Source organism: Astatotilapia calliptera, chromosome 2 (assembly GCF_900246225.1).
Source record: "Astatotilapia calliptera chromosome 2, fAstCal1.2, whole genome shotgun sequence".
In the NCBI taxonomy this organism is placed as follows: domain Eukaryota; kingdom Metazoa; phylum Chordata; class Actinopteri; order Cichliformes; family Cichlidae; genus Astatotilapia; species Astatotilapia calliptera.
The window spans coordinates 19992112-20017184 of NC_039303.1; the positions used below are offsets into that span (position 1 = coordinate 19992112).

The following is a 25073-nucleotide window of genomic DNA, read 5'->3' on the forward strand; positions in this document are numbered from 1 at the left end:
TGATGTGATCTTGTATTATGTCAGATGAATAACACGTCTGCTGCTCCCAATCATCGCACACATCGATTGATTTAGCAAGTATTGCGTGATGTAGTTCAGTTCACTGTCAGCGGCTTCAGACTGTAGAGGTCGCCTCTCCAACTGGAAAGGGAATACTCATTACACAACCTTACTTTTTACAAATCTAAATGATTTGTAGCAAGTAAGGTCTGATTTCCCTTTAAAGAGTTGCAATGTGACATTTCTTACAGTAGTGGTCAGGATGGGTTCCAGTTCTCACTGGATTAGTGGTGACGGTCACTTAAAAGGAGCTACAGCTGCAGCATGGCTCTGCTTTAATCGTGATGTCATGCTTTGAATCCTCCTGTATCGTCACAAAAACTTGGCATAGTTGTTTTTGGCCTTTTTTAACTTTTATTGACAGATACAGTGAAGAAATGACTGGAAAGCAGAGGGAGAGAGAGACAGGAGAAGGCATACGGCAAAGGGCTGTGGGCCGGACGCGTATGCCATGTGGTCGCCTGCTCAACACACTGAGCTAAACTGGGCCAGTGTGTTTGACTGGATTTTAAATCATCGTTCTGACTGGCACACATTTTCATGGCTTAAACCTGAGTATAAAATGGTTTTCTGGCAAAATGCAGAACAAATCAGCACAATATCCTTTATTTCTATTGATTGGTGACTTTCATCTAATACCACCAGAAGGTCATAAACCACACGGTCCAGATGACACATGTGAACAATACATCGAGTCGGTCACTTGAAGCTGGTTATAAAAGTGATTCGGTGCACACACAGTTTTATCTTCTATCACTTTTACAGCAGTAAGCTTGTCTGTAGGCTGCTACAAAACTGTGTTGGTGCCTAAAACTAAAATTATCTTTCTATCAGTTGAACAGGAGAGGATTTTATTGTGCAAATTACCAGTAACTTACCAGTTTAAATCAGATTAAGGTTTAAAATGTGCGTGACTGTGGTTGTGACCAGTTTGAGTGACAGCTGCGAGCTGTCTCTGAGGGTTCACCTCAGAACTGAACCTCGTGTTTGTGGTTTTAGTTGCTTTGGAGGACTTTTAACACATCCTTTCAATCTAAATACAAACTCATATGTAATGTCACTGTGGCTTTGTTCTTGTTTTCCTGTTGTCACGTGTATCACTGTAGAGTTCAGTGTAGCATGATTCCTGTCTCAGGTGTAATTGTTAGTGCTTCCTTGTTAACAAAGCTGTAATTAGTTTGTAGACTCAAGGCCTCGGTTCTCACCCTGCAACAGTTTTGTCCTTGCGCGTCCTCACAGTGGCACCATCGATTGCTCGCAGATGAGGTGAGCTTCACCTTGGATCACTGCTCAGAGGGCGCTTACGTTTGTCCTGCAGACATTTGATTTGTAATCAGGTTAAGCTGCCGTTTCAGCTTAAACCCTGTTGAGTGTGACCCTTCACATCAAAGCCCAGTGAACACAATTTGAAGCCAATGGTGCAATCACTGAAAATATTTACATAGATTAGATTTGATTAACCAGTGTAAATGCAAAAAAAATTCAGTTTGTGCTACTTAGTTTTTTCTCTTTTTTCAGAGAAATTCAGATGAGGTTATAATGAAATATTTAAAGTTGAGTGTGGCGGCTAAAAGCTTCGTGCCATCTTGCACACTCTGAATATTTTAGTTCCCACCTCCTCAAAACCTCAGAACATCTTAATTAAAGTGTGTGTGTGTGTGTGTGTCCTGAACAGGATCAGGCAGGCAGACAGTGGAGTGCCGATGTGTCAGTGAGGCCTCTGGACTCTGTGGCGGAGCAGGTAACAATCCTTCACTTCATATTTGTTCATATATTTGCTTGTTTACCTGTCACTCACATACGAGTGACAGCAGGTGAATTTTCTCTTGAAATATTCCAAATGTGAGCCGATCCTTCATGTGGTCGATGAAAGCAAACAGCGTGGGAGTGTCCAGACTGCACCTCGTGTCTCTTTTTCTCTTGCTTTCTTTCACCATCTCTGTATGTTCTTATGAATGTGTTGCATGTTGTTAGATGTGTTATAAACCTGGATTCTCTTTTATTTTTAACACTTCATGAACAGCATCAGTGTAAACTGTTAACTTCTCTTATTTCTTATAGTTACAGCTTTTTTTTTTTCTTGTAGCCTGACAGTAAAATTGAAACTATTCAAAGACTTGTATTTGTTTAAATCTTTCTTAAGTAGAAATTTTCTGACATGTGAGGTGAGAAAAAATGTGTTGCTGACAAGAGAATAAGGTTTAACCCAAAGACTGAAATGCAGACAGAGAGACAGCAGCTGGCTGTTGTTTGCGTCTCGGGTGGATGGAAGATGAAAAGATGTGCGAGTGAAGGCAGATGAAGAGTCAGAGGTGAAGCAGGTGGTGGTAATTGATCGTCTGCGTTTCATGTTTGAAGTGAAGTTTACGGAGGGTGACAGACCTGTTTGTTCTGGTGAAGTTTATTATTTAAAGTTCTCAGTCAGACATTAGAGGTTTGTAATTTTCACTGTGAGACTACTGCAGGAATGCAGAGAAGTCTCTGAGGAATCACTGACTTACACTTTACTGTACCGATAGCATCAGTTCTCAGTTTAAAGCCAAACCTTATCACAGCTTGGCATCTCTTTTTGTTTTAAAAGGCTTTCCTCTCCATCTCTCTCTCCACTGATCCCAGCACGCCTCCTATCCTCAGTTGGGTCCTCCTTCCATCCATCCCTCTGCTCGCAGCATGGGATCTCTTTCGCTTCCAGCAGCTCTCTTTTAACTTGTCTTGGGATGATACTATCTAACCTCAGTAGATGTTTCAACATAAAAATTTGCAAAACATGGTTATATTTCTAATGCTCATACTCTTCATCTCCTTCTTTAGTTCTAAAGACGCACATCTCTGTATTGTTATGATTTTGTGGTGTGATTAGACTTCTTAATTTGTACTCCACCGCCTGCACTGACTGTTAAATGGTAAATGGCCTGTATTTGTATAGCGCTTTTACTAGTCCCCCCTAGGGACCCCAAAGCGCTTTACACACCCAGTCATCCACCCATTCACACACACATTCACACACTGGTGGAGGCAAGCTACAGTTGTAGCCACAGCTGCCCTGGGGCAGACTGACAGAATAATTACATTATACATGATCTTTTCTGATGTGAGAAGTACACATGTATTGTGTGTTTGAGTCGATCATTTTTCCTTCTTCAACAGTTCAGTCTGGTTTGGTGTTCGGTGACTTTTTAGACTACAAACAGAATATCAGACCTTACCATGACACTGAGTCAGGAAAGACTGCGTTTCGAGTGATCGTGGAGTCGGGTGTGGGTGAGATGGTTAGGTTGGCGAGGCAAGAGTGGACAAACTGTGCTTGTGGGCAGGCAGATAGAAACGCAGACTGGTGGTGGAGGCAGAGTGAGAGCAGGCAGGTGAAGGCTGCTTTTGTGCTGCAGGAGGGTGGAGGCTGAGCTGGGCACACGAGAGAAGTGAAGAGCTGACAGTCAACTGAGTATAAGAGACTAGAAGCACTAAGGTGACTAAAGTGGGCAGCTACTAAGTTAAGTTAATTGCAGTTTTGAGCCCCAAATGTTCATCTGAGTGAAGAAATCTGATTATTTATTTATTATTTTATTTTATTTAGAAAGAGGGGCAATACATATTAATGAACATTTTAACAAATGTAAATATGCCAGATTATAGCCTTGGGCTAATTTCCATCTGCAGACCCTCTGACAGGTTGGTGTTAAACACAAGTTAGTAAAAACATACAGAGACAATATTTACAGATCATGTGACAAGGACAAAAACAGTGATCACATTATACTAGAACAAACAATGACAAGAAGAGTGGACAACAGAGGACAGTATAGATTTCGATAACGGAAACACATCAATTATATTGCACAAACCCCAGTAATAATAATAATAATAATGGATTGGATTTATATAGCGCTTTTCAAGGCACCCAAAGCGCTTTACAATGCCACTATTCATTCACTCTCACATTCATACACTGGTGGAGGCAAGCTACAGTTGTAGCCACAGCTGCCCTGGGGCAGTATTGCACATGCGCTGACTGTCCTGATACAGACCCTGTGCACGAGAAAATGCTTCCTGTTCCTGTTAAAACTTCCTGTTTTAAGACCGGACGTAGGGTTGTACATTTCCGGTAGCTTTACTTTGAGGTCAATCGCTACTGTGAAGATGGATTCCTAAATTATGCCCAAAATTGCGTAAAGTTACAAAGAGCAGAGGTGGGAACACTCACCACTGCTGTGTCATAAAAAAATCAAATGATCAATTTTGACGTTTGAAGAGTGCAGATCGATTGGTTGTTTACATCACTCAACACGAGCAGAACTGCATTACTGCATGCAGAAGACACCTCGTCCACATCTCTGTATAGTGACAGTTCTTATGATTGAAACTGGGAAATGTTCAGCATTCAAACTACAGGTGAACATTAGTCAAAGGTTTTCCCATTATGTCGATATGCACAGGGCAGCAGCAGAGTATGGCAGTCTGAGTTTTACTCATTTCCATCACTGTAACAGAACACATGGATTTCCTCTGTTGTCTGTTTTGGTTCTATTTTCTCTGTTCAGATGTTTATCTTGATTGAGGTTTATGTTTTAGCTGGAAGAAAAACAAGCTCTGGTTTGAGATTATATATAGATCTGAAATTAGTGATAGTGATTCTCTATTTTGTCTCCGTCTCACAGTGTTGGACAGCAGACGGTGTGTTTGTAATGTTTCTGTGTGTAGGCCTTGTGTTCAGGCGCAGTTTAGTTAAACAGGATTAGGAAACTATGCTGTGCATTCTGACTGCGGCTTCCATGTTGTTTCCTCATTCTCAAGAAAACTGCATTAAAGTGATTTAAAGCAGTTTTCCCTCGATGGCAGCAAATACCTGAGCTGCTGTAGTTGTTGTCTTAAGCACAGACTGGACGTCGTTGTTAAATTGTTCTCACAAATCCTGAAGCGATTTTTTTTTTAACCTACTTACTTTCCCCGTGTTTCTGTTCTCTAATAAACCACTATAACAGTTCATGCTTTAATATGTCATATTTATTGTCATGTGACTAATGTGACTCTGGCCAAATCAGACCATAAAGCAGAGCGTGCAGTTTTAACAGATCTGATACTGTGTGCTGAAGGCTGATCTGCTTTAAATATTGCCAGGATACATAAATTCATCCATGTTTTTGTAAAAAAAAATATAATTTTAAATCATGTTCCGGACAATATAAAATTCCTGTTGGATGTGTTTAAGAAATGAATACATTTATAGTTAAATACTGATGTGCAGACGGCACCATTGGCTGATTTATTTACAGCTTCATTCCTGTCAGTGTTTGCTGTTTAATGAATGTTTCCCCTGTTTGTTGCTTTACCAGTTTGTGTTGTTGAAACTAGCTTAATAGGCCAGTGTGTGTTATATTTCTGTGCTATATCTGTGGGCTGAGCCTGGGAGTGTCCTTTTCATTGGGGATGCACAGCTAACATTTAACACAAATGACCTTTGTTACCCTCATAGTCGGCATATAGTTATATACTGTATTTGATACAGATGTACAGAGTTAGTTGTACATGAGTTGGAGTGGACCAAACCACGTAGCACTGGTTAGGACAAATTTGGTGCCATATAAAATGGGGTGTCAGCACTAGATTGCTAAAATAAAGCTTAAAACGAAATTTTGTTAGCAAAGAAAATCAATAGCCACGTCTTTAGTTTTTTCTACTACAATTGATTGCTAAGCATGACCATTTAAATTGACGACTTAAAAGTGACCGTTGTACAGTTAAAACACTTATTTTAAGTGTGCATATTAAGCCATTAGGCCATTTAAAAAACCACTCTATCAAAAAAAGGGTTATTCCACATAAACTATACGTACATTTAGCTGAAGTCCATTTGTCCCGCTATAATTGACATTTGAGTAAAATCACATTTTCATGTTCATGTGGCATCTGCCACTTAAATCACTTTGACACTACTACTAGTAGTTAAATGAGCAAAGATGGTGGGAAACGTTTCAGTTTGTCTTTGTTCATGTGATTGTGTTACATTTGAATCTTGTGAGTAGCTTTGTAAACTGTTTGGGTGTTACTTTGTAACACAGTATACACGCCGTTTAAGAAGGACACTTCCAGGCTTTGTCAGTTTGTATTTCTGCTCTTCATGTTTGCTACATAGAGAGCAGTGGCTCCAAACCAGCTGCTTCAGCGTAAGGCCCAGCATTCGCAGTCTCGGCTTCAGTCGCAAGCCAAGTCCCAGCCCCTGGCCCAGCATCAGCAGCCCTCAGCGGGCAGGAGATCCCACCGCACCCTGCCCAAGGACCAAACCCAACTCCTGTCCCTGCAACACGACCACAGACACAGGGAGAAAGAGCAGCAGAGGAAAAGAGAAATGCCTGTGGCATCACCCCACAAGCTAACGGCTAATAGCGGGAACACTGCTGCTGCCGCCGCCGCCTCTCCCAGGCGCTCTCCAGTCAGTCAGAGCTCAGCGGTAAACCCTGCCCCCCTCAGCCTGCTAGCATCTTCATTTCTTCTACACCCTACCTGGTCTTTTTGTACTTTCTCTTCTTGCTCACCGGTGCGAATATCATGCACTTTTTTATTTGTCGTCAAAGTGCAAACATTTCATTTTTGCAACGCTGTGATGATTTAATCAGCTTTGGCTTTGTTGCTTTTCATGTAAATGCATGATGACAGATGAAAGACTGTCTGTGGGGGGTGGAGGCTGAGGATGCATGTGGTTTCTGGCCTCTATTCATATCATCGAAGCTAAACCACACAAGGAACATGAACATGACCCACTGGTGTTATTTACAGAAATATGTTGAGACAGTCACATGATCGTGGTGATTGAAAAACATTTGTTTCTGCTCCTGATGTTATATTAGACACTCTCCAAACCACAAATTTCTGAACATGTTGAAAATATTTAAGCCTGAGCGCCTCGAAAGGAGAACAGGTTGAAACACAGTCAGGGCTTCACAGAGTCTGCCTTTAGGACTTTAATGTCAGGGAAGCAGAGCTGTGTCACAAATATAATATGCTTTTCGTTATTTTTCAAAGCTATACTGTACAATAGTTTATATTAAACATTAGGGCAGCTCAGCTCAGTCTTCAGACTAGTCTAAATGCACAGTTTCATGGCAGCTCTGTTTAGATTTCCTTTATTTTAGCCTTTGGTTCCGTGTAATAAGAGACTATTCATAATATGCTCTTCTCAGAAACACATCTCGCCTGCCATCTCCTCTTTAAATGTTTTGCTTGTGAGGGGCAGCGAATCACAGGAAAGTTTTATTAAAATAGGGTTGGCTTAAAGGGAAAGCTGTATATGTTAAACAAAGACGCCGGTATAAGATAGATGAGGATTATTTTGAACCAAGAACCTGACAAGATGACTCTAGAGTCCAAGAATGAAAAGATGGTGCAAAGATCAGCATAAAAAGTTCCCTTTGAGGTTTTATATTTTCATATGTTGTTACATGCTTGTTGAGAGATTAAAGGCACATTATTACATAAACTAGACCCCCCGATAGTTATGTGGACAATTTCAGTGTATAAACTGTTAAAGAAAATAAACTTTGAAGTAAATCAAGACTTTTTTTTTTCACCCACGACACTTCAGAATCGGTTTAATTTGCCCTTCTTCTTCCTGCACAGGCTGTTTTTGTCTCTTTAGTCACTTCTCATTAGAAACATTTTCACAGTCTCAGAAATGGCATCTTTCAAAATGTCATACACCTCGATGATAAAATTCAAAACTCATTCCAACCTTCATTCTAACCTCATTTAGATAGCTCCTAACCAGACGACTGTGTCCGTTTGTTTATGTCTATTTAACAACAGACATAAACAAACTTAATGGTTTGTTTTATATTTTAGATGGACTTCCACGAATCAAACTTAGCCAAATTGCTTTTAGCTGCTGGTCTTCCTGGCCAGATGCACTCGAGGCTGGGCTCCGGAAGCAGCTCTAGTCCTTGTACCCCAGCCATGCAGAGAGCTCACTTCATCCAGGTATACAACAGATGTGTCACATAGCTCATGCATGCAATTGTGCAATTCTAACACTTTGGGTAAGGCTACAGTCCCACTAGAGAAAACGATGAATGGAGACCGCTGTGTGACCAAAATTATTGCAGTTAACTTTGAAAGGATCACTTCAACGATGGGGACCAAGTCTGGGGACCACTCAGGCAGTTGCTGTCTTCAAACTTTGGCGCATTAAGTTAGTGATGAAATGGCAACAAGGCAGCTTTCAGTTTTGAGTAGGAAAGGGCATTAGTGCAGTTAATTAAGTCTGTTCCCATCAGACTTGTATTGTTGTATCTGAACCAGGGTGGACTCACACAGCCAACAATGCACAATCTGCAGATCAAACATGACCGTCTTAGACTGGGCCAGATCTAAACGTGGCAAATGTACCAACAAGCAGACATAGCTTGTTCATTTCTTTAATCACCTGCATTTTATTAAGAGCAAGTTTGCTCATCAAAAATGAGGGCATGAATAATGCGTGCAGGGTTTCTGTTTTTCTCTCTGAAACGTGGCATTTAGAATAAATGTTTATAAGGGTGAACTCTTCTGTTACACGTTGCTGTAACAGAATGTGTGCGTGGTCCTGAGAAGAGAGACTCGGGTGGAGCGAAGTTACAAACTATTCCTCCATGAAACCTCGAATCTGTGTCCAGCAGCTTAATGAAGATGCTGTTATTGTGCTGTGTGCATAAATGCTTGCATTTATGTTTTTCTGCAGTATGTGAAACTGAGCTTTGCACCAGGGCCTTGCTCTCTGAAGAAATGTTATGTGCGTAGTTTGTTGGCTTTGCTACTGATGGTGCAGCTGTGATGAGCTGATAGAGAGGAACAGGAACACTCCTGAGTGATAAGATCAACCCTAACTTGACTGTCATTCATTGCGTCATTCACAGAACCTGCGGATCATGATGCTGTAAAACATGATACAGAGCCAAAGGATTTAACGTGTATAATAACTTACAGATGGAAGTTTTAAAAACAGCGTTTTGTCCCGTTGCATTTGGACATTATTTCTTATTAATAATAGCATAGCCGGTCAAATATCAAAGTCCAATTAATAGCTGGATTTTAAGAAAGAAGAAGCTAAGAAATAAATGTTGCCGCTCCTCTGTGTGTGCGCACTGCTGAGAAACAACAGGGAGATTGTGTACCGATTTAGTAACGTGAATAAATGCCTGAAACATTGGAAGCTGCTCTGCTCGCTGGAAAGAAGGAAACGACATGGACTGGATCTGGATTCTCCGTCTCCTCACTTTGACACTTCAGTTCTGCTCCGTTTCAATAAAATCTGTCTTATTGCAGAGGAGGAATATGTGGAGCAACAGGACAAAGCCAAAGTTTTGGCACTGCACACAGTTTTGACACATCCAGCCGTGACAATTACGCACTCTTTCTGATCGCAACTCTAATTCCAAATAAATGAGCATTCCTAGCAGCAACTATCGTGCATGTTGGATGAAGATATGCGTTTCACTGTTAAATTTCAGCAGTGTTCAGTAAATAACCTGCCACAAACCTTTGTAACTTGGGTTTTGATGGTGCAGATAAGTTGCACTAGTTGCAACATGTTGACAATCTGTCTACATTTATAAATGACATAGCAATTAATCACAACCCTTTGCCAACCTACTAGAAAGTGACTACCCTCAGTCCAAGTCAGACCAAGATTTGTTGCCTTATGTTGAAAAGTGGTCAACCAGAGGTTGAGGCTGCTGCACGCTCGTGCCACAACTACTTGCAATTAGCCCCAGACAACAAAAACAAAATCACCATCCAACTATTCATTCTCCTTGGGGGGGTGTTGGAGCCTATCCCAGCTTCCAGGGGGCGAGATGTGGGGTACACCCCGAACAGGTCCCCAGAATGTCACAGGGCCTATTTACTCACAAACCTCTGGTGTTTCTTGGTCCCTCGGAGGTTGCCGTCCTGCTTTTACTCCAGTGTGACTGAAGCCTAATATGCTCATTTCGGATAAATGCTAAGTGCTGTCACGAGGTACTATTTAATAACTTTTTACATTTTTTTTTTTTTCCCAGAATGAAAATCTTCGTTCAAGTCGGGATGCCCCACACAGCAGCTCTATGTCAGACATGGCCATCTCCCCTTTGTCCCTATTTTCTCCCGTGTCCCCAACTGACAGTGTCTTCTGGGACTCTGTGGAGACTCCACCCAAAGTGAGTATCATCTGTTTTTAGTTTCCAGCTCCTTACTGGGTCACGGTGCAGATTTGATGATTGGCGTGAACGAGACATAAGTTCAAGTGATGCATTTTGTTCTTCTGGCTCCCACCAAAAGAGGAAGTCTTTGTTGTGTCCTGCATCACATGAGCACAGGATAGAGAGTGTGTGCGTGTGTGTGTGTGTGTATTTGGCATCTTGTATTCTGATCAGTTGCCCAGCTAAGGAAGTGGTGCATTGAGCACGAGGTTGTTATGCGGCTGGCGTGTTTGTCGTCAGTCTTTTGTGTGTGCAGCAGATAGGAGGGGAGGAAGGGACTGTGTTTTACCTCGAGGTTTGTTGTGAAATGCCCCCAACTAAAATCATCTTTCTCACATTTACCTCATCTCACCTGCTAATATCGCGGCTCTCCCTGCTAAGTGATGTACAGAGTCGGTGTATTTACCAACAGAACACCATATGGGGTTGATGAAACAACTTATAAGTACTACAGAGACAGCAGGGGGGTGCAGTAAAGCTGTCTATTTGCTGTGTTATGTTGTTGATCTAACAGGAGGCCATATGGTGCTTATAGAGAGAGCAGCTAATAAGTCAGTACACTTTCTTGCAGTGTGGTGACTTAAACAAAGGAGTGGCTGTGAAAACACTGGGTTAAACAACACTACAGTGTGAGTTATGAGGCAGACATTAATGACTTTTCCTGTTGCCTGAATTCACATAACTTACCCTCTGAATAGTATTATGATGAAACTTAGAGGGCATTTTTATAAATCCCTAAATTTATAAAGGTTTTGAAATGCTCTTAAAAAAATGTTTTAAAAGCCTTATATTTGACGTGTCTAGCACAGTTGACGGGAAGCGATAGACACTGGTGCAGCTCAGTGTCTCTGTGGGTGTCTGCGCTTGTGCAGATGCAGGATGTGGGCAACTCGTGAGAAGGACGATAGCTATTTCCACAGCTCTCTTCCTGCATTCCTGGGTGTGTCTTCCTCTCTGTGACTTTGTCACTTGACCCAAGAGATGAGAGGTTAAAAGGCTGCCAGCTGCTTGACCGAAAAATACACACACACACACACACACACACACACACACACACACACACACACACACACACACACACACACACACACAGATCTGAAAAGAGAAATTGCTCCGAGTCAGATAATATTTCCACACTCTATGATTTGGAGGTGGCTTTGATGTGTTAAGAGGGGCAACATTGAAATGTTATGAAATAGCAAAGCCAAATGGTCTCATTAGTTTCTCAGTAATAAATGTCTCCTCGAGGGTTATTAAAGATTTTATTGCACTCTGCTCTGCAGCCTTTCAGGCATTGTAAATGTAAAGGTTTCATAACCACATAAACCTTTTTTAGAATTAGCTCTAACATACTTTGAATCGACAGAATATTTAGTTTGAAAACAAAAAATGAAATAATCAGGCGGGAGCTTTGTGTCCACGTGGTTTTATTAAATCTATTTTGCTTTGATCTTTCAGGTCCCAGAGCGCACCACCTCAAAGTATTACTGCAGGGAACCGATGATGGGACACAAGAGGGCCGCCTCAAGGTAGAGCACTAATACATGATGTCCATACAAGAACCAGCACTTGGTTCACCAAGTCGGTGCCAAACGTGGCTGCTAATGCTAGAGGGCTAACACGCGTAGGCTACACTAAGCTAGGTCCTGTTCATAATGTTAGTAGGTTGTCATTACAGTTCAGTCTGTACCAACACAACGAGTCTGGTGTGTGTGCAAAATTTGATTTGTCTGAGGCATTTTTTTGGATCAATTTTTGTATTAAAGTGTGTAATGTGATTGCCATTAGTAGAGACCATCACATGGGTTTGTGACAGAGCAGAAGTGTGTTTAAATGTTACAGGTTGCTCATTTTTCACACATAACAATATCAAAAACTCAGCAAGTGTCACTTGCAGTGACAAACCCACTAATAACTTTTAGCAGCACTTCAGTTTCCTCTTTCTTGAAGCGGTCTTAAGTGCAGTTTTTTGTTTTACAGAAACCCACTGCACACCACATCTGAAGTATTAGACAATAGCAACTAGCTAGTGACCGAATGGGAGCATGCAGCATCTAAATGACTAAACTTTACCCCAGAAGAGAGCAAAAAAAGATCAAATACAAAAACAAAGAGGGAAACTTGAGACTCTTACATGATGACTGTTGGTTTAACAACCATGTTACTCATTGTTTGTGGTGCAAGCAGCCATAAACCTCACCTGGGTTCTTCTTCTGCTGAGAAATGAACTCTTGGAGCAGTCAGCACAGACACAGTGTTTGTTTTTTAAAATGCACACGCCAATGCACGGGAATCAAACTCGATAATTAATGAGTTTTAATGCAGTTTCCAGAATCACAGTGAGAATAATTAGCTTCAGATGCAAAGCGTTGTTCAGCACCTCATTTGTCTACCAGCTCTTCACATTATCACATTATTTTACTGGTGTATATATCATATTTAGTATAAAATATTAATTGATATGAAGTTAAACATTTTATTTTAGTTGTAGTAAACTCTAGTAAACTGTCTTTTAAGCTGGCGAGTCATTTTTCTTTTAATGCCTCATTAGAATAAAATGTCTCTTTACCACAGTGTTGTTGGGCCTGATTTATTGTTGGTGTTTGTGTGGCGCTCTAAGTCAGCATGTCGGCATCCAACTCGGGAGAACAGCAGATCAGATTCATTTAGCCTGGATGATTATTTTTGATGAGATGAAAATAATGGTGGAAAAACTGTCACTGCAGTGACGGCGTGAAGGACGTTCTCAGATCAGGACAGAGAGATGTATAGTGTTGATCACAATTCAGCTCACTTCCTGTCTTTAACTGTCTTTAACTCTGCGTCTGTAATGCTGTCTGTGTGTCTCTCTCGCCATCTAGTGGCAGTCCAGTGTCTGCAGCAGATAAGAGTGGGAGGTGTGCGTCCCATGGAGGCTCCTCTTTAAGCAGCAACCATCCAGGTGTGTGATGCCTAAACACAGCTCACCTCACTAACCTCAGTCCTGTGCTGTTGGAGTAACAGAGCACAGTGTCCTTGCCTTAGGGTTCAGTTTATATTGTGCACTAATAATCTTGGTTCTGCCATCTTTGAACAGCTAAAAGCACTCGTGTTATTTTAGTAATGACATGTGTTTGCAGTGTGTTTGTTTTTGACTGCTGTTCTCAGCAGCGCTTCAAACTTACACCTTACTTGCCCATGTGTGTGACACTAGTGTGAACAGCGTATGTGGGTGTGATCTCATGGGTGCCTGGCGTGGGTTGGGGGAGGGGTGTACGCATGCAGAGTACACTGCAACAGAAAGCACAACAACAGAGCGATGTATTCAAAGCCTGCCCTCTCCACCCGCGTCTCCGGCGAGAAAGAAACAACCAAGTCATCTTTTTCAAAGTTCTGCTTGGTGTGTCCTCTGTGGTCGGCAGCAAGGAAGCTGCACTTCTGCTGGGATAGACAGAGGGGAGAATATGTTTAGGATTTCAAAGTTGCCCTCTGCGTGTAGTTGGAAGGAAACACCGTTTGATGCCTCCCACTCAGTTTGGCTGCTGGCCTCAGCCTCCTTTGTTCGAAGTCACAGATCAGACATTGTTCTTGACAGTCGTGTAGCTCCTCTGTGGTTAGACGAAACCTTTATCTACTCATGCTACAACTGAGAGAAAGCCGCTTACTGCTTTGTAAATAGTAAAAGGAGCGTTTGATGTCTCGATTTATTGAATGTGTGATACTTAGGCTTACTTAGGTGCCCCGATGATGTTATTTCCACGAACACTTTTGATTCCAGCAGCACAGAAAGACTTTCTTCTCTCTCACGCTTGATGGAAACACAACAAACAGGAGTTGTTTCCTGTTTTGTTCCATAAAACAAACTCTTTATAAACAGTCGTTCTTTGGGTATTTAATTACCTTCTTGAACGACTTGATAACCAACCCTAATGTAACTGTCCTGTAAGTCTCTACTTCATGATTACAATGCATCACATGAATCTGTGGAAAATATAAAGGGAGTGTTTGAAGTGACAGCATGACAAAGGCTTTATTTTTAGTCCATTGTTTTTGTTTTACAGGCTAAATCTTTACTGTATTGATTTAGTTTCTATTGTTAAAGTTTGAGCTGCAGTATTGTGCAGTTTTCAGGGAAATGGCTCTAAAACCCAACAGTAAACTACCAACCAGCACCAAGAGCAGTTAGACACCAAGTGGTGAGCCAGATACTTCTGTCATGTGGAGATAAAAGAAAATAGAAAGAAAATAGAGCCCATTTGGACAGAGCGCAGCTGAAATGCTAGTGTATAAGTTTAAGTAAACTGTGGGCTGGACTTTTAAAAGGTGGATTGTAAATCACTTTTCTTCAAATACACTATGAACAACATGCCTCTGTCTTATGGAAACTTAAATATATTTTTATTTTAAATCACCTGGGCAGTTTAGGGAGTCATTATTAAACATTCCCCTGGAAGCTGCAGGTGGATGCTGGAGTTTAAACAGCACACAGTAATGCAGTGACATGAAGCTGAGATTGTGGTTCACACATTTGCCTAACGAGCTAAAGATTGTCCGTTCGATCCCGGGAGGAGATCCAAGTCATTTCAGTCTTTTCCCAGAGAGGGCATCCAACATTTAAAAAAATCTGTCAAATCAAACATACCGAGCTGCCCACTGTGGTGACCCTTTGTGAATAAGGGAGCATTTTTTAGATTCAGAAGTGTTGCTGTAGACAATGAGGACAGTACAGCTCGAGTAACCTGCCTGAACTAGCTCACAGCCTTGGGTCCATTTACTGTCTTTAAAGCAGTCTGGCAAGAAACAGGTATATTTACACATGAGATTCCACATGTAACTCTCACACTGATTACTGCTGCTAACATATGTGTGTGTCTTAGGTTACTTCAAGCTGGAAAGTCCCCTCCTGCAGCACCACCCACACAGGAAGCTGGATAACATAAGCAGTGGACACACACAGGTAAGTGTTGTTGGAGCATGTGTGCAGTCTCACTGGTTTATAGAGTTAAATTGTTTCAGTATATCATAGTATCAGTACAAAGCATGCATGCACATGTCATCTAGATCCCTCTTCCTCATTGATTTGAAACTTGCTTCATCACATTAACATCAATGATTTTTCTCTCTGTCCAACTCATTTTTCCGGCTACTTCCTTTTCCTCTCGCAGGGAATAAAACCCGCTCTGGGTCGGCTTAACAAGGCCGCAGAATACTCTTCTTCTAGCGATGAAGTCGGCAGCAGTGATGACGAGGAGCGAAGCGGGTAACCAAACACATCCTCAGTGTATTTATGATGCTGTATTCTTATTGTTAGAGGTTATTGTTTAAGAAATGTTCCCATCAAGCTCATCATGTGTTTGACCTGCTCGACAGTTTCTTTTAGCAAAAAAACTAAGTGTCCTGCTGCACATGAAGGAGTGAAGCAACTCTTTTAGTTTCCAAACAGCACTGTGACGAAACATGATGTGTTGCAAGATTTTTTTTAAACTGATATTTAGAATCTAGTAAAAAGTCACAAAATTAGTAATTCTGCTGCATCTACTGGGAGAAATGAGCACTGAAATATTTCTGCTAAGTATGAAGAGGAAATGAAATCCAAGTCTGTTTATTGTGATTTCAATTCCTGTGGCAGTAAACCTGGGAGAAGCCAAGTATCTCATTTGGTTTAACAGTCCTGAAAGCAAATTAGTGTTACTATAGTGTTGTTTGTGAGTTAGTCACAGTCTGAAACAGCAGGTGTCATTAGGATCCAGTGTGTTGCTTTTATTGCTGAAGGATGCATCAGTCTTGTTTCTAACTATGAAATATGACATCTGCAGTCGGTCTCTAGTCTAAAATCTCGAGCGGTATGTTTCAAGGTCTGGCATGTCCAATGGAAAAGGGAAATACTTCAGAGGAATACCCGACGGCATCGTCCTGCAGCCTCACCACAATCTCAACCAGGTACTGAGCAAACACAACCACAGAGCACACGTGACTGTCTGCTCTGTGGTCGGTTGTGTAAAAAAGCTGACTTCCTAAAGCTTTAACATTCATTCATGTGACGCCTCACAGTTACTCAAGTTACATCCTGTCCTGGTATTGCTCTATAGATTTCGCAGTTGGGTTCAGATGACACCTACTTGCTACCAGACCTTCTGCAAAAAATTTCTTCCTCTAGTCCTACCCACAATGCATTCATCCAGCAGCAGCGAGCACGGGAACTTGGCTATTTGAGATCGCCCACATCTCCCGGATCCCCCACACACCAGGATCTACATGTAAGTAGAAAATCAGCACAGATTTCTCAGAGCTTTACTTCTTCTGGTCATTGTCATCATCAGCATCCCTGTTTATCATTCAGTGTACACTACAGCGACGTTCAGCAGTGTTGTTTATAATGAAAACAGTATATCATGCTCTTTATTATGTTGCTGTCATACTGTCAGTTTGTTTCAGTGGTGGATGTTCACGTTGAACACTGTCAAAGTAACTGCTGTGAGCCAAAAGCTCTAAACACTCGATGTCTTTTTACTCTTGAGATCAAATTGCATTGCTTTTGAGGGGCAACCAATCACTCAAAAGTTATCTTATATGATGAGGGCCTTAAAGAAAGACAGAGGATGAATTGATCGGCAGCATCAAAACCCAGTATAACATAAATATGGATTATTTTGAACTATGAATGAAAGCTACTCTAGTAGCATCCAAGAACAAAAGAATTAGATTGTAAATGAGAATAATAGTTGTTTGTTTTTTGTTTGTTTTTAAGACAAAGTGCTGATTAAGTTCAGATGGACTTACAGTTGTATCAGTATTAATGTCCTTGTGTTAATAAATGTCAACAGACTACTTGATATAAACCTTTGGGCTCATTATCATAGCCAAGGTTTAAATAAAGCGACAGACTGCATTAGTTATAAATGTCCACCAGAGGGAGGTAGTGGCACAGGCTGGGAGCTCAGTCTTCCTGGGTTTCAGTTTGGATTTCGAGTTAACGGAACTGTTGTTACTGATGTATGAAAACCATAATTTGTAACTGGTAAATGATTATATAAATGGTTTATGGTTTCATAACTGTAACTGCCTGTTGTGTTGTTTTTTTTTTGTTCGTGTTTTATTAAAGTATAAAATCTCTTCCCTTGTCATTGTGCTCATCAGGATATCGGCAGTCCTACTGGTAAAAGCCCGACATCATCATCTTCCTCCTTCCTGCCCTTCATTGATCCACGATTGATCCCCATCTCATCACCACCACAGAGCCCGAGTGAGTTTTCTACCAGAGAGCCGAGCTACAGTTTGCTTTGTGAGCACAGTTTAGTTTTATTTTTTAAACTTTTATCTTGAATCATTTTTGCATTCAGCGGGCATTAAGGGCGAGCCACTGAAGAGAGAGAACCACAGGAAGGGCTCCGTGGTTAACGTGAACCCAACCAACATTCGACCACAGAGCGACACGCCAGAGATCCGAAAGTACAAAAAGAAGTTCAACGCGGAGGTTCTGTGTGCTGGATTATGGGGTATGTAGTTTTTATGTGTTTTATGTTGTTTGTGTTTTTAAATGAAGTAGATTTTTTCAGAAAATGATACAAACTGTGTCAGTGTTGATATTTTCTGTTATGACGTGCAGGTGTGAATCTGCTGGTGGGCACAGAAAACGGTCTGTGGCTGCTGGATCGAAGTGGTCAGGGAAAGGTGTACCCGCTCATCAGCAGGCGACGGTTTCAACAAATGGATGTACTTGAAGGACTCAATGTGTTGATTACTGTATCAGGTATATGTGCTGCATGTTCAAATGTTCAGAGCTACAGAAACAGTGACACAGAGTGCAGCACTCTGCCCTGCATAATGATTAAACTCTGCTTATAAGTTTTGCACAGTAGTTCAAAGAGACCACATTACTGTAACTGTTTAACAGGTTTCTTCAGGTAAAACTGACACTTGTGTGTGGATGACTGCTCGATATTCGTGCTCTGTTCTGGTTTGCTCCGTCACCTCAAAGAAACTGATTGAAACTTTGTCACACTGAAGCAGGAGTCGTTTGCATCCTTCCCTCTCTGTCTGTAGGAAAAAAGAACAAGCTGCGTCTCTACTACTTGTCCTGGTTAAGGAATAAAATCCTGCGTAATGACCCGGAGGTGGAGAAAAGACAGGGCTGGACGTCAGTGGGTGATTTAGAGGGCTGTGTCCACTATAAAGTGGGTAGGTACACTAAATAAAAACAGAATGATATTTTACAGAGCTTCAAACTAATGCAGGTTACAGATGTTGTGTATGTAGTGATCTTTAGGAGCTACGTGTAGAATATGTGGTCTCAGATTTTTCACGCTCCTTACCGCTTGTTTTGTTTCTGTTTTTCTGTTTTCTAGTGCGTTATGAGAAGATAAAGTTCTTGGTGATTGCCTTGAAGAATGCTGTGGAGGTGTACGCTTGGGCCCCAAAACCCTACCACAAATTCATGGCCTTTAAGGTTGGTAACAAATTAATGAAATGCAATAAAAATAAGAGATACTGAAGATATAAGTTCATCAGTCTGTGGAGCTGTGAAATACTAATATCATGGAAAGTACTACTTATTCTACTTATTAGAAGGTTTTTTAGATGTTTGTAGTAATCGTAAAGTCACACAGTAGTTTATCTCAGACTTTTCTTCTAGTTGAAAACTTGAAGCACCTTCCTTTTTACTAACCAGTGTGTGTAGTCATGTAAACAGGCTGACATGCTGGTTTTAGCATGCTAACTAACAGCACTACAGACAAGGTGAAGCTAAGTTTAACATCGCGGTGTAACACCTAAGAACATCAGCCTGCTCAGCTTTCCTTTCCATTGATCGATTCATTGATTAAGTGGGTTATTGCTGTGTTATTTCCACAGTCGAACACTTGCATGTACACAGACAGGACACATCAGGTTCTGGGTCTCATAACCACAGACTCTCAGCAGAGATGTGTCCCATTTCTGTTTGTCCTCTGAGGCCTGAACTACTTTCTCTTCCATACCGTGTCACAGGCCAAAAATGGAAGAATTAGGTGGACTATCTTAGGATGGCAGCTTTTGTGACACTGCATTATTATTAATGGAGCAGTTTCACTTTAGATTATGTAATTAGGCTAATGTGCAAACTTATGTAACTTAATCATCGTGTCTGTGTGTCTGCCCAGTCCTTCAGAACTCTGCCTCAAAAGCCCCTTTCTGTTGACCTGACAGTGGAGGAAGGTCAAAGGTTAAAGGTCATCTACGGCTCCGTGTCTGGTTTCCACGCCATTGACGTAGACTCTGGGACACCATATGACCTCTACTTGCCGACACATGTAAGCATCTGCTCCGTTCTTCGTACTCTTTGAGGATTGTGTCATCACTTCGACTCAGGAGGTTGTGCGTGTCTGTTTGCATGTTTTGTTGGCACTGTTTTTGCCATAAAGGTGTGTGTCGAGTCTGTGATGTGGGATAGTTTGAGGGTTTCCCTGCTCTGCTCCATCACTGTGGCTCAACCTGTAGTTGTCATCGTGAGAGTTTTACATCTTTAAAGACTAAACCGATGTCTGATCTCTGTACCTGCAGCTTTCTGTTAAAGCAGCTTATTAAGTCATTTTCTTTCATTTATCAGCTCTCCAGTCGACCATATCACCTCACTCTTCATCTCTTAGTATACATCTCAGTATAGCCCTCCTCCCACTCACAGTCATGTCAGTCATTACTTTCCTGCATTTCTGCTGTGTTCCCTCCACTCTCCTCCAACACAGTCGATGGCTGTCAGAAACTATTCTTCCATCCGCTTCCTTTTCTCCCTCCCACTGTCACTCTATCATTCAAGGTACCACTGTTCATTTTCTCTTAATTTCATCGTCTCTCTTTCTGCATTTACCAAAATATCATTGCTCGCCCTCACTCCGTCTGTGGGAACTAATATCAAACTGTTGTGACTCACGTTCATAGGTGGTGTTTGAACTTTCATTAAATCTGCAGACACTGACTTGAGTGAAGCTGCTGTCACAGATCTTTTATGCGTGTACGCTGATTTTTCAGCTGATGTTGAAATGTGGATGTTTTGACGAGGCACTGGAGCGTTTTATCATTTCCTGTGTGGCTGTGGAGGAGTTTGATTTGTGATGTTCTCTAGAATTAGCACAGCTTGACCCAACAGATTCATCACAGACTCGACACCGCCTCCTGAAAATGAGACCGACACGAGCAATGACACTAAAGGAGTCACATGCTTTAGTGTCATTGATGCAGGTGGCTGTAGCTCAGGTGGGAGAGTAGGTCACCTACTAACAGTGGCTGGTGGTTCGATCCCAGTCTGCTCCAGTCTGCATGCCAAATATCCTTGGGTGAGATACTAAGCCCATGTTGAAGCCGTCTGTTTACCATTTACATGTAGAAGGTGCTGTTCTCAAACTGTAACGAACCACAGCAGACCCGGTGACATTTTCAAGCTTTTCAGCTTTATTTACACCTGCACAGCAACAACCAATACAGGATCCGGTATAAGCTGGCGAGGCGTGATTGTAGATGCCACTCAGGCGCATCCATCTCACCTGCAGTGGCATCGCAAGCCACACCCTGCCACATAAACCTAATAAACTGAGACTCACAGTCCAGTCAAGTCACCACCCTCCTTAGAGGGCCTTTAAATTAGGCAATAACACATTGTACACCATGTCAAACTAAGCACACCCTTACTACACACTACTGCTGCATTCAGGCTTAATTTTTTCTAATGATGTCTTCATTATTTCCTGATATGTAAAACCTTTAGAATTGAATGAGGAACCGTGACTGTATATGCTATAGCCTCAGTATCTGCATCAGATTCATTTCAGTTTATAGGTCACATACAAAGCGATTTAATCTCAAGTGGGTTGTCCCAGTTAAACTTTGCATAATAACCTCACTTTCACCTTAAAGTACACTCTGAAAACATTCACGGTTAACGACACAGTCACAGCACTGATGAACTGGAGCATCTTAGGTGTGTTTTCAACACCTGTGGCTACAACTCTGCATGATCTCTTTGGTGAAAGTAAACGACTGCATTTGGTGGCTGGAGTCAGCACGGCCAGTATTTCTTTGTTTGGTCCTTGTTGGGAACATGTAAATCTGATTTGTTTAGTGTTTAATATTTAGAAAGGTTACGCTGTAAATGTATTTGTGTCTTTAACTGTGACCAATCGCCCACTGCTGGTACAATTGGAGCAGTTATTATTCTTCCTCTGCTGTATGTGGGCATGTAAAGCTCGCTGTAGCTTGAGTGAGTCATATTCACATTCTGACACATCCTGTTAAATATGTTCTTAGCAACAACTGGAGAGGCCCGAGGCTCAGTTTATATTAAAGTGGTTCAACTTTACGCTGGAAACATTTTGGCTTGAGCCTTTATTTAATCAGTCTTTCCAGAGTCTGAAGGTAATCTGATTCCATCAGTTGATTTACTGTGCAAACTATACAGCACTACATGTGGTGTGGAGTGTGAGTGGGTGGCTGGTTGTTCCAGTTTAATGGTTTATTTAAAGATGTTCTTTATATTTGTCCGCCTAGCATCCATACGAGGAACGTTTAATCATTTTGTGAGTCATTCTGAAAGGACTCGTGTCACAATTCGATTTTTCGGTCACAAATTGCTGCGTGGAGTTAAAGCGATTATAAACTTTCTTTCTGTGAGGTTGTTTTTTTTGTTTTGTTTTTTTTTATACACCCAAACACACACAGCACCCCTGCCACCGCTAAACGTGCTACTTTCTGTAAGCAAGGAGGAGTTGGAGACACATGAAGAGAGAAATTAGCTCTAAAAATACACCCCTTCTGTCCTCCTTCTCTTACCATCATTAACTGTGTGTGTGTGTGTGTGTGTGTGTGTGTGTGTGTGTGTGATAGAGAGAGAGAGAGAGAAAGTGAGTGTGTGTCCTGACCTGCTCCCCCCCCCTCCCTCCTGTGTATATTAAGCGAGCCTGCTCACAGCTGTCTACTACACCGGTGCCTTATGCTGCTGCTGCTTCGATATCATTTCTGCTCTCCTTCCCGTGTTTTCCTCTTTTCTTGTCTCTCTTACATACACACTGGAGCTTTCTGCCAGACACACTCAGCTGCAGCACTCCTTTAAACCCACTCACTTTCTCTTTCTTCACGCACACTGGAGGAACCTTCACACTGCTGGGGCTTTTCCCAGTAGCTGTTATCTGATACACACTCATTCTTGTCTTAGGTGCATACCCACACACACATACACACAATCAGTTAAAGACGTCAAAACAGTGATTTCTGTTACTGTTAAAATCAGTTCACCTGTAAGCAAAGCCTAACCCTCAAACGTTTTCTCTCTCACACACACACACACACAATGTGCCCACCCACTTAAAGAAGTATACACACGCGCACACACACGCGTACAGCCATCTCCTGTTGTTGCCTGCAAACTATGTAACAATGCTGATTCCAAGGCAGAGGATTAAGATTGCGTTGCGGCTGTGGATGCCTGTTCTCATGCTCAGGATTGTGGTGGCTCACACTCTGGTAAGGTGTTCGGTGTGAAGCGCAGTGTTTGTGTCGGGCACAGAGCTCAGCCCAACATTTTCTTCTTTTATTGTAGGACTTTTGCTTCGGTGGAATCTGTTAAAGGATTCATTGACATTGCAGTGTTTGTCCTAATATCTGTAGTTTGTCTGATATTCATGTTTAGAAAGTTGCAATGATTTATTTTCATAGTTAAATCTTGTCAGACCTGCTGCAGTGAACGCTTGGTTGGTTGGAATATTTCATAACTAGTTTGCTAAAAGTGTCTGAGCAGATATTTCAGAGTTTCGCGATTAAATGAGGCTTGCAACAAACAAACACCTCTCCTTCACGTTTATGGACTTTAAGGTTGTGCGATATATAAAAATGTTCCAATCGACAGTCCAATAACCGATGATAGGAGGAAAAGTCGTGCAGCTGCAGACTTTTTGATGGGCGGAGCAATGCAATCATGCACGGACTGATTTGCGCATTTTAAATTTCTAAGTTTTGTTTGGAGGGAATATTTTAGCTTCTTTTCTTGTCTGTTTCAGTATTATTATAGATACTTTTTGGATTATTCATTTATTTATTTGAGATGCGCCAAATCCAACAAAAGACTTAACTTTACATCAGAGGGTTTTATGTTCACTGGAAGAGACATTTTGATTTTTAACTTACTTCTTGTTTAATTTGTATTTGTTGTTCGGTCGAGTGTGTCAGACAGATAAACACTGGAACAGCCTGTAAACACGTTACAGTGGGGGAAAAGCTCGTTCCTCTTTGTTTCCAACATTGTGGTTTTTTTAATTTGTTGTTTGTTAAAACGGCGCTGTTATTTTTGACTGCTTCTCTTAGCTTCAACCAACATTATTAACAAATGTACTCACGGGCAAAAAAAATAAAAACGATCAGCGAAAGGCTCCGCCTATCGTCGATAGTCGATGTATTTGTCCAATCACCGATGGACCCTTTGATTTATTAGAAACCTGTTTCTGAAGCGTTGGGTTCATCCTTCAGCTGGATAAGTAAATGGATCTTATCTGGTTAGATAAACATCCTGAGCTGTTGTGAACATGTGTCTGAACTGTTAAATATATTCCTAGGTCACTACTTTGAAGATGTTCTCAGTGAAATAATGTAATAACACTTTTCTGAATGGATTTAAATAAAGTTAAAGTTAGATAAACTTAACTGAGCAGTGAAATGCGTCTTCGAATAAAATCGAATCTCTAACTTGTTTTTTTACTTCCTCCTGGAATTTTATCTTAAATACAGGCTGCTGTGTTCAATCTCTGTTAAAATGTTTTATTAAATTAAGAATCTGAGTATCTGGTCAGTTCTGATACAATGCCGCCATATTTAGTCAAGGACTTTAGTTTCATCATGAAATCTAGTCTTTGAAATAAAGTTGTGACTATGGATTTGTTACGTTTGATTGTTGCAATGGTTGTGCATTTAGACCTGAACCTTAGTCTTTGGATCACCAGTGACTGTAAGATAACATTTAAATAGCATGAAGGAACAGCCTTCATGTTTTCTGCAATCCATATAGATGATAGTATTTTCTGGGGTTTTTAATTTGGGTTTTTCTTTCCAAACAATAATTTAAAAAAAAAAACGAGTGTTCATGTTGTGTTTGTGTGTGCGTTACTCTGCAGATCCCGGGTCCCATCCGTCCCCATGCAATCATCATTTTGCCAAACAAAGCTGGAACAGAGGTCCTGGTTTGCTATGAAGACGAGGGCGTCTACATTGACACCTATGGCCGTATCACCAAGGATACAGTGCTGCAGTGGGGGGAAATGCCTACATCTGTCGGTAATGTTGGAGCACACATCTTTATGCAAATGCTATATACACCCATAAAGGTCTATTTTTGTACACAGTGCGTCTTTGTGCAGGTACCACTAACAACAACCCAATTGCGATGATTAGTCAGGCACTGCTTAACATCACTGTAGATTTTTCCAGTTCGACTCACTAGATCTGGATGAGCAGCTGTCCTGCCACTGAGAACTTAACCTGAACCACATTCAGTGGAGACAGATCAGGGACAGGGTGGGCTAAAAATAAGATGGTAGTCAATCTGTGTGTGTGTGTTTTTGGGGCATGGAGATGAGGCAGTATTCAAGTATAAGGAGTAAAAATGTAGGAGACATATTTAGACTGTTTTCTCATACTCGTCTGTTTCTCTCCAATCCAGCCTACCTGCAGTCTAACCAGGTGATGGGTTGGGGAGAAAAGGCCATAGAGCTGAGGTCAGCGAACACGGGGAACCTGGAGGGAGTGTTCATGCATAAAAAGGCTCAAAAGCTGAAGTTCCTGTGTGAAAGGAATGACAAGGTAGGAGGAACCTACGAC

The 25073-nt window shown here is 41.5% G+C and overlaps 1 protein-coding gene across 4 annotated transcripts in view; it reads left to right on the plus strand.

Annotated features, from left to right (window-relative positions):
* LOC113033077 (traf2 and NCK-interacting protein kinase-like) overlaps positions 1–25073 on the plus strand; it is a 59452-nt gene that overhangs the window by 29610 nt on the left and 4769 nt on the right. For 2 of the 4 annotated variants that reach the window (XM_026186399.1, XM_026186408.1), the window contains exons 15-32: positions 1736–1801; positions 6191–6505; positions 7894–8028; positions 10086–10223; positions 11724–11794; positions 13127–13206; positions 15122–15201; positions 15410–15504; positions 16100–16184; positions 16334–16501; positions 17382–17487; positions 17585–17740; positions 17851–17994; positions 18288–18422; positions 18590–18690; positions 19382–19531; positions 24371–24530; positions 24916–25055. In XM_026186399.1, the coding sequence (XP_026042184.1) occupies positions 1736–1801; positions 6191–6505; positions 7894–8028; positions 10086–10223; positions 11724–11794; positions 13127–13206; positions 15122–15201; positions 15410–15504; positions 16100–16184; positions 16334–16501; positions 17382–17487; positions 17585–17740; positions 17851–17994; positions 18288–18422; positions 18590–18690; positions 19382–19531; positions 24371–24530; positions 24916–25055 (2325 nt within the window). The remainder of the gene's footprint in view (positions 1–1735; positions 1802–6190; positions 6506–7893; positions 8029–10085; positions 10224–11723; positions 11795–13126; positions 13207–15121; positions 15202–15409; positions 15505–16099; positions 16185–16333; positions 16502–17381; positions 17488–17584; positions 17741–17850; positions 17995–18287; positions 18423–18589; positions 18691–19381; positions 19532–24370; positions 24531–24915; positions 25056–25073) is intronic. The other 2 variants (XM_026186417.1, XM_026186428.1) reach the window with 2 other exon arrangements.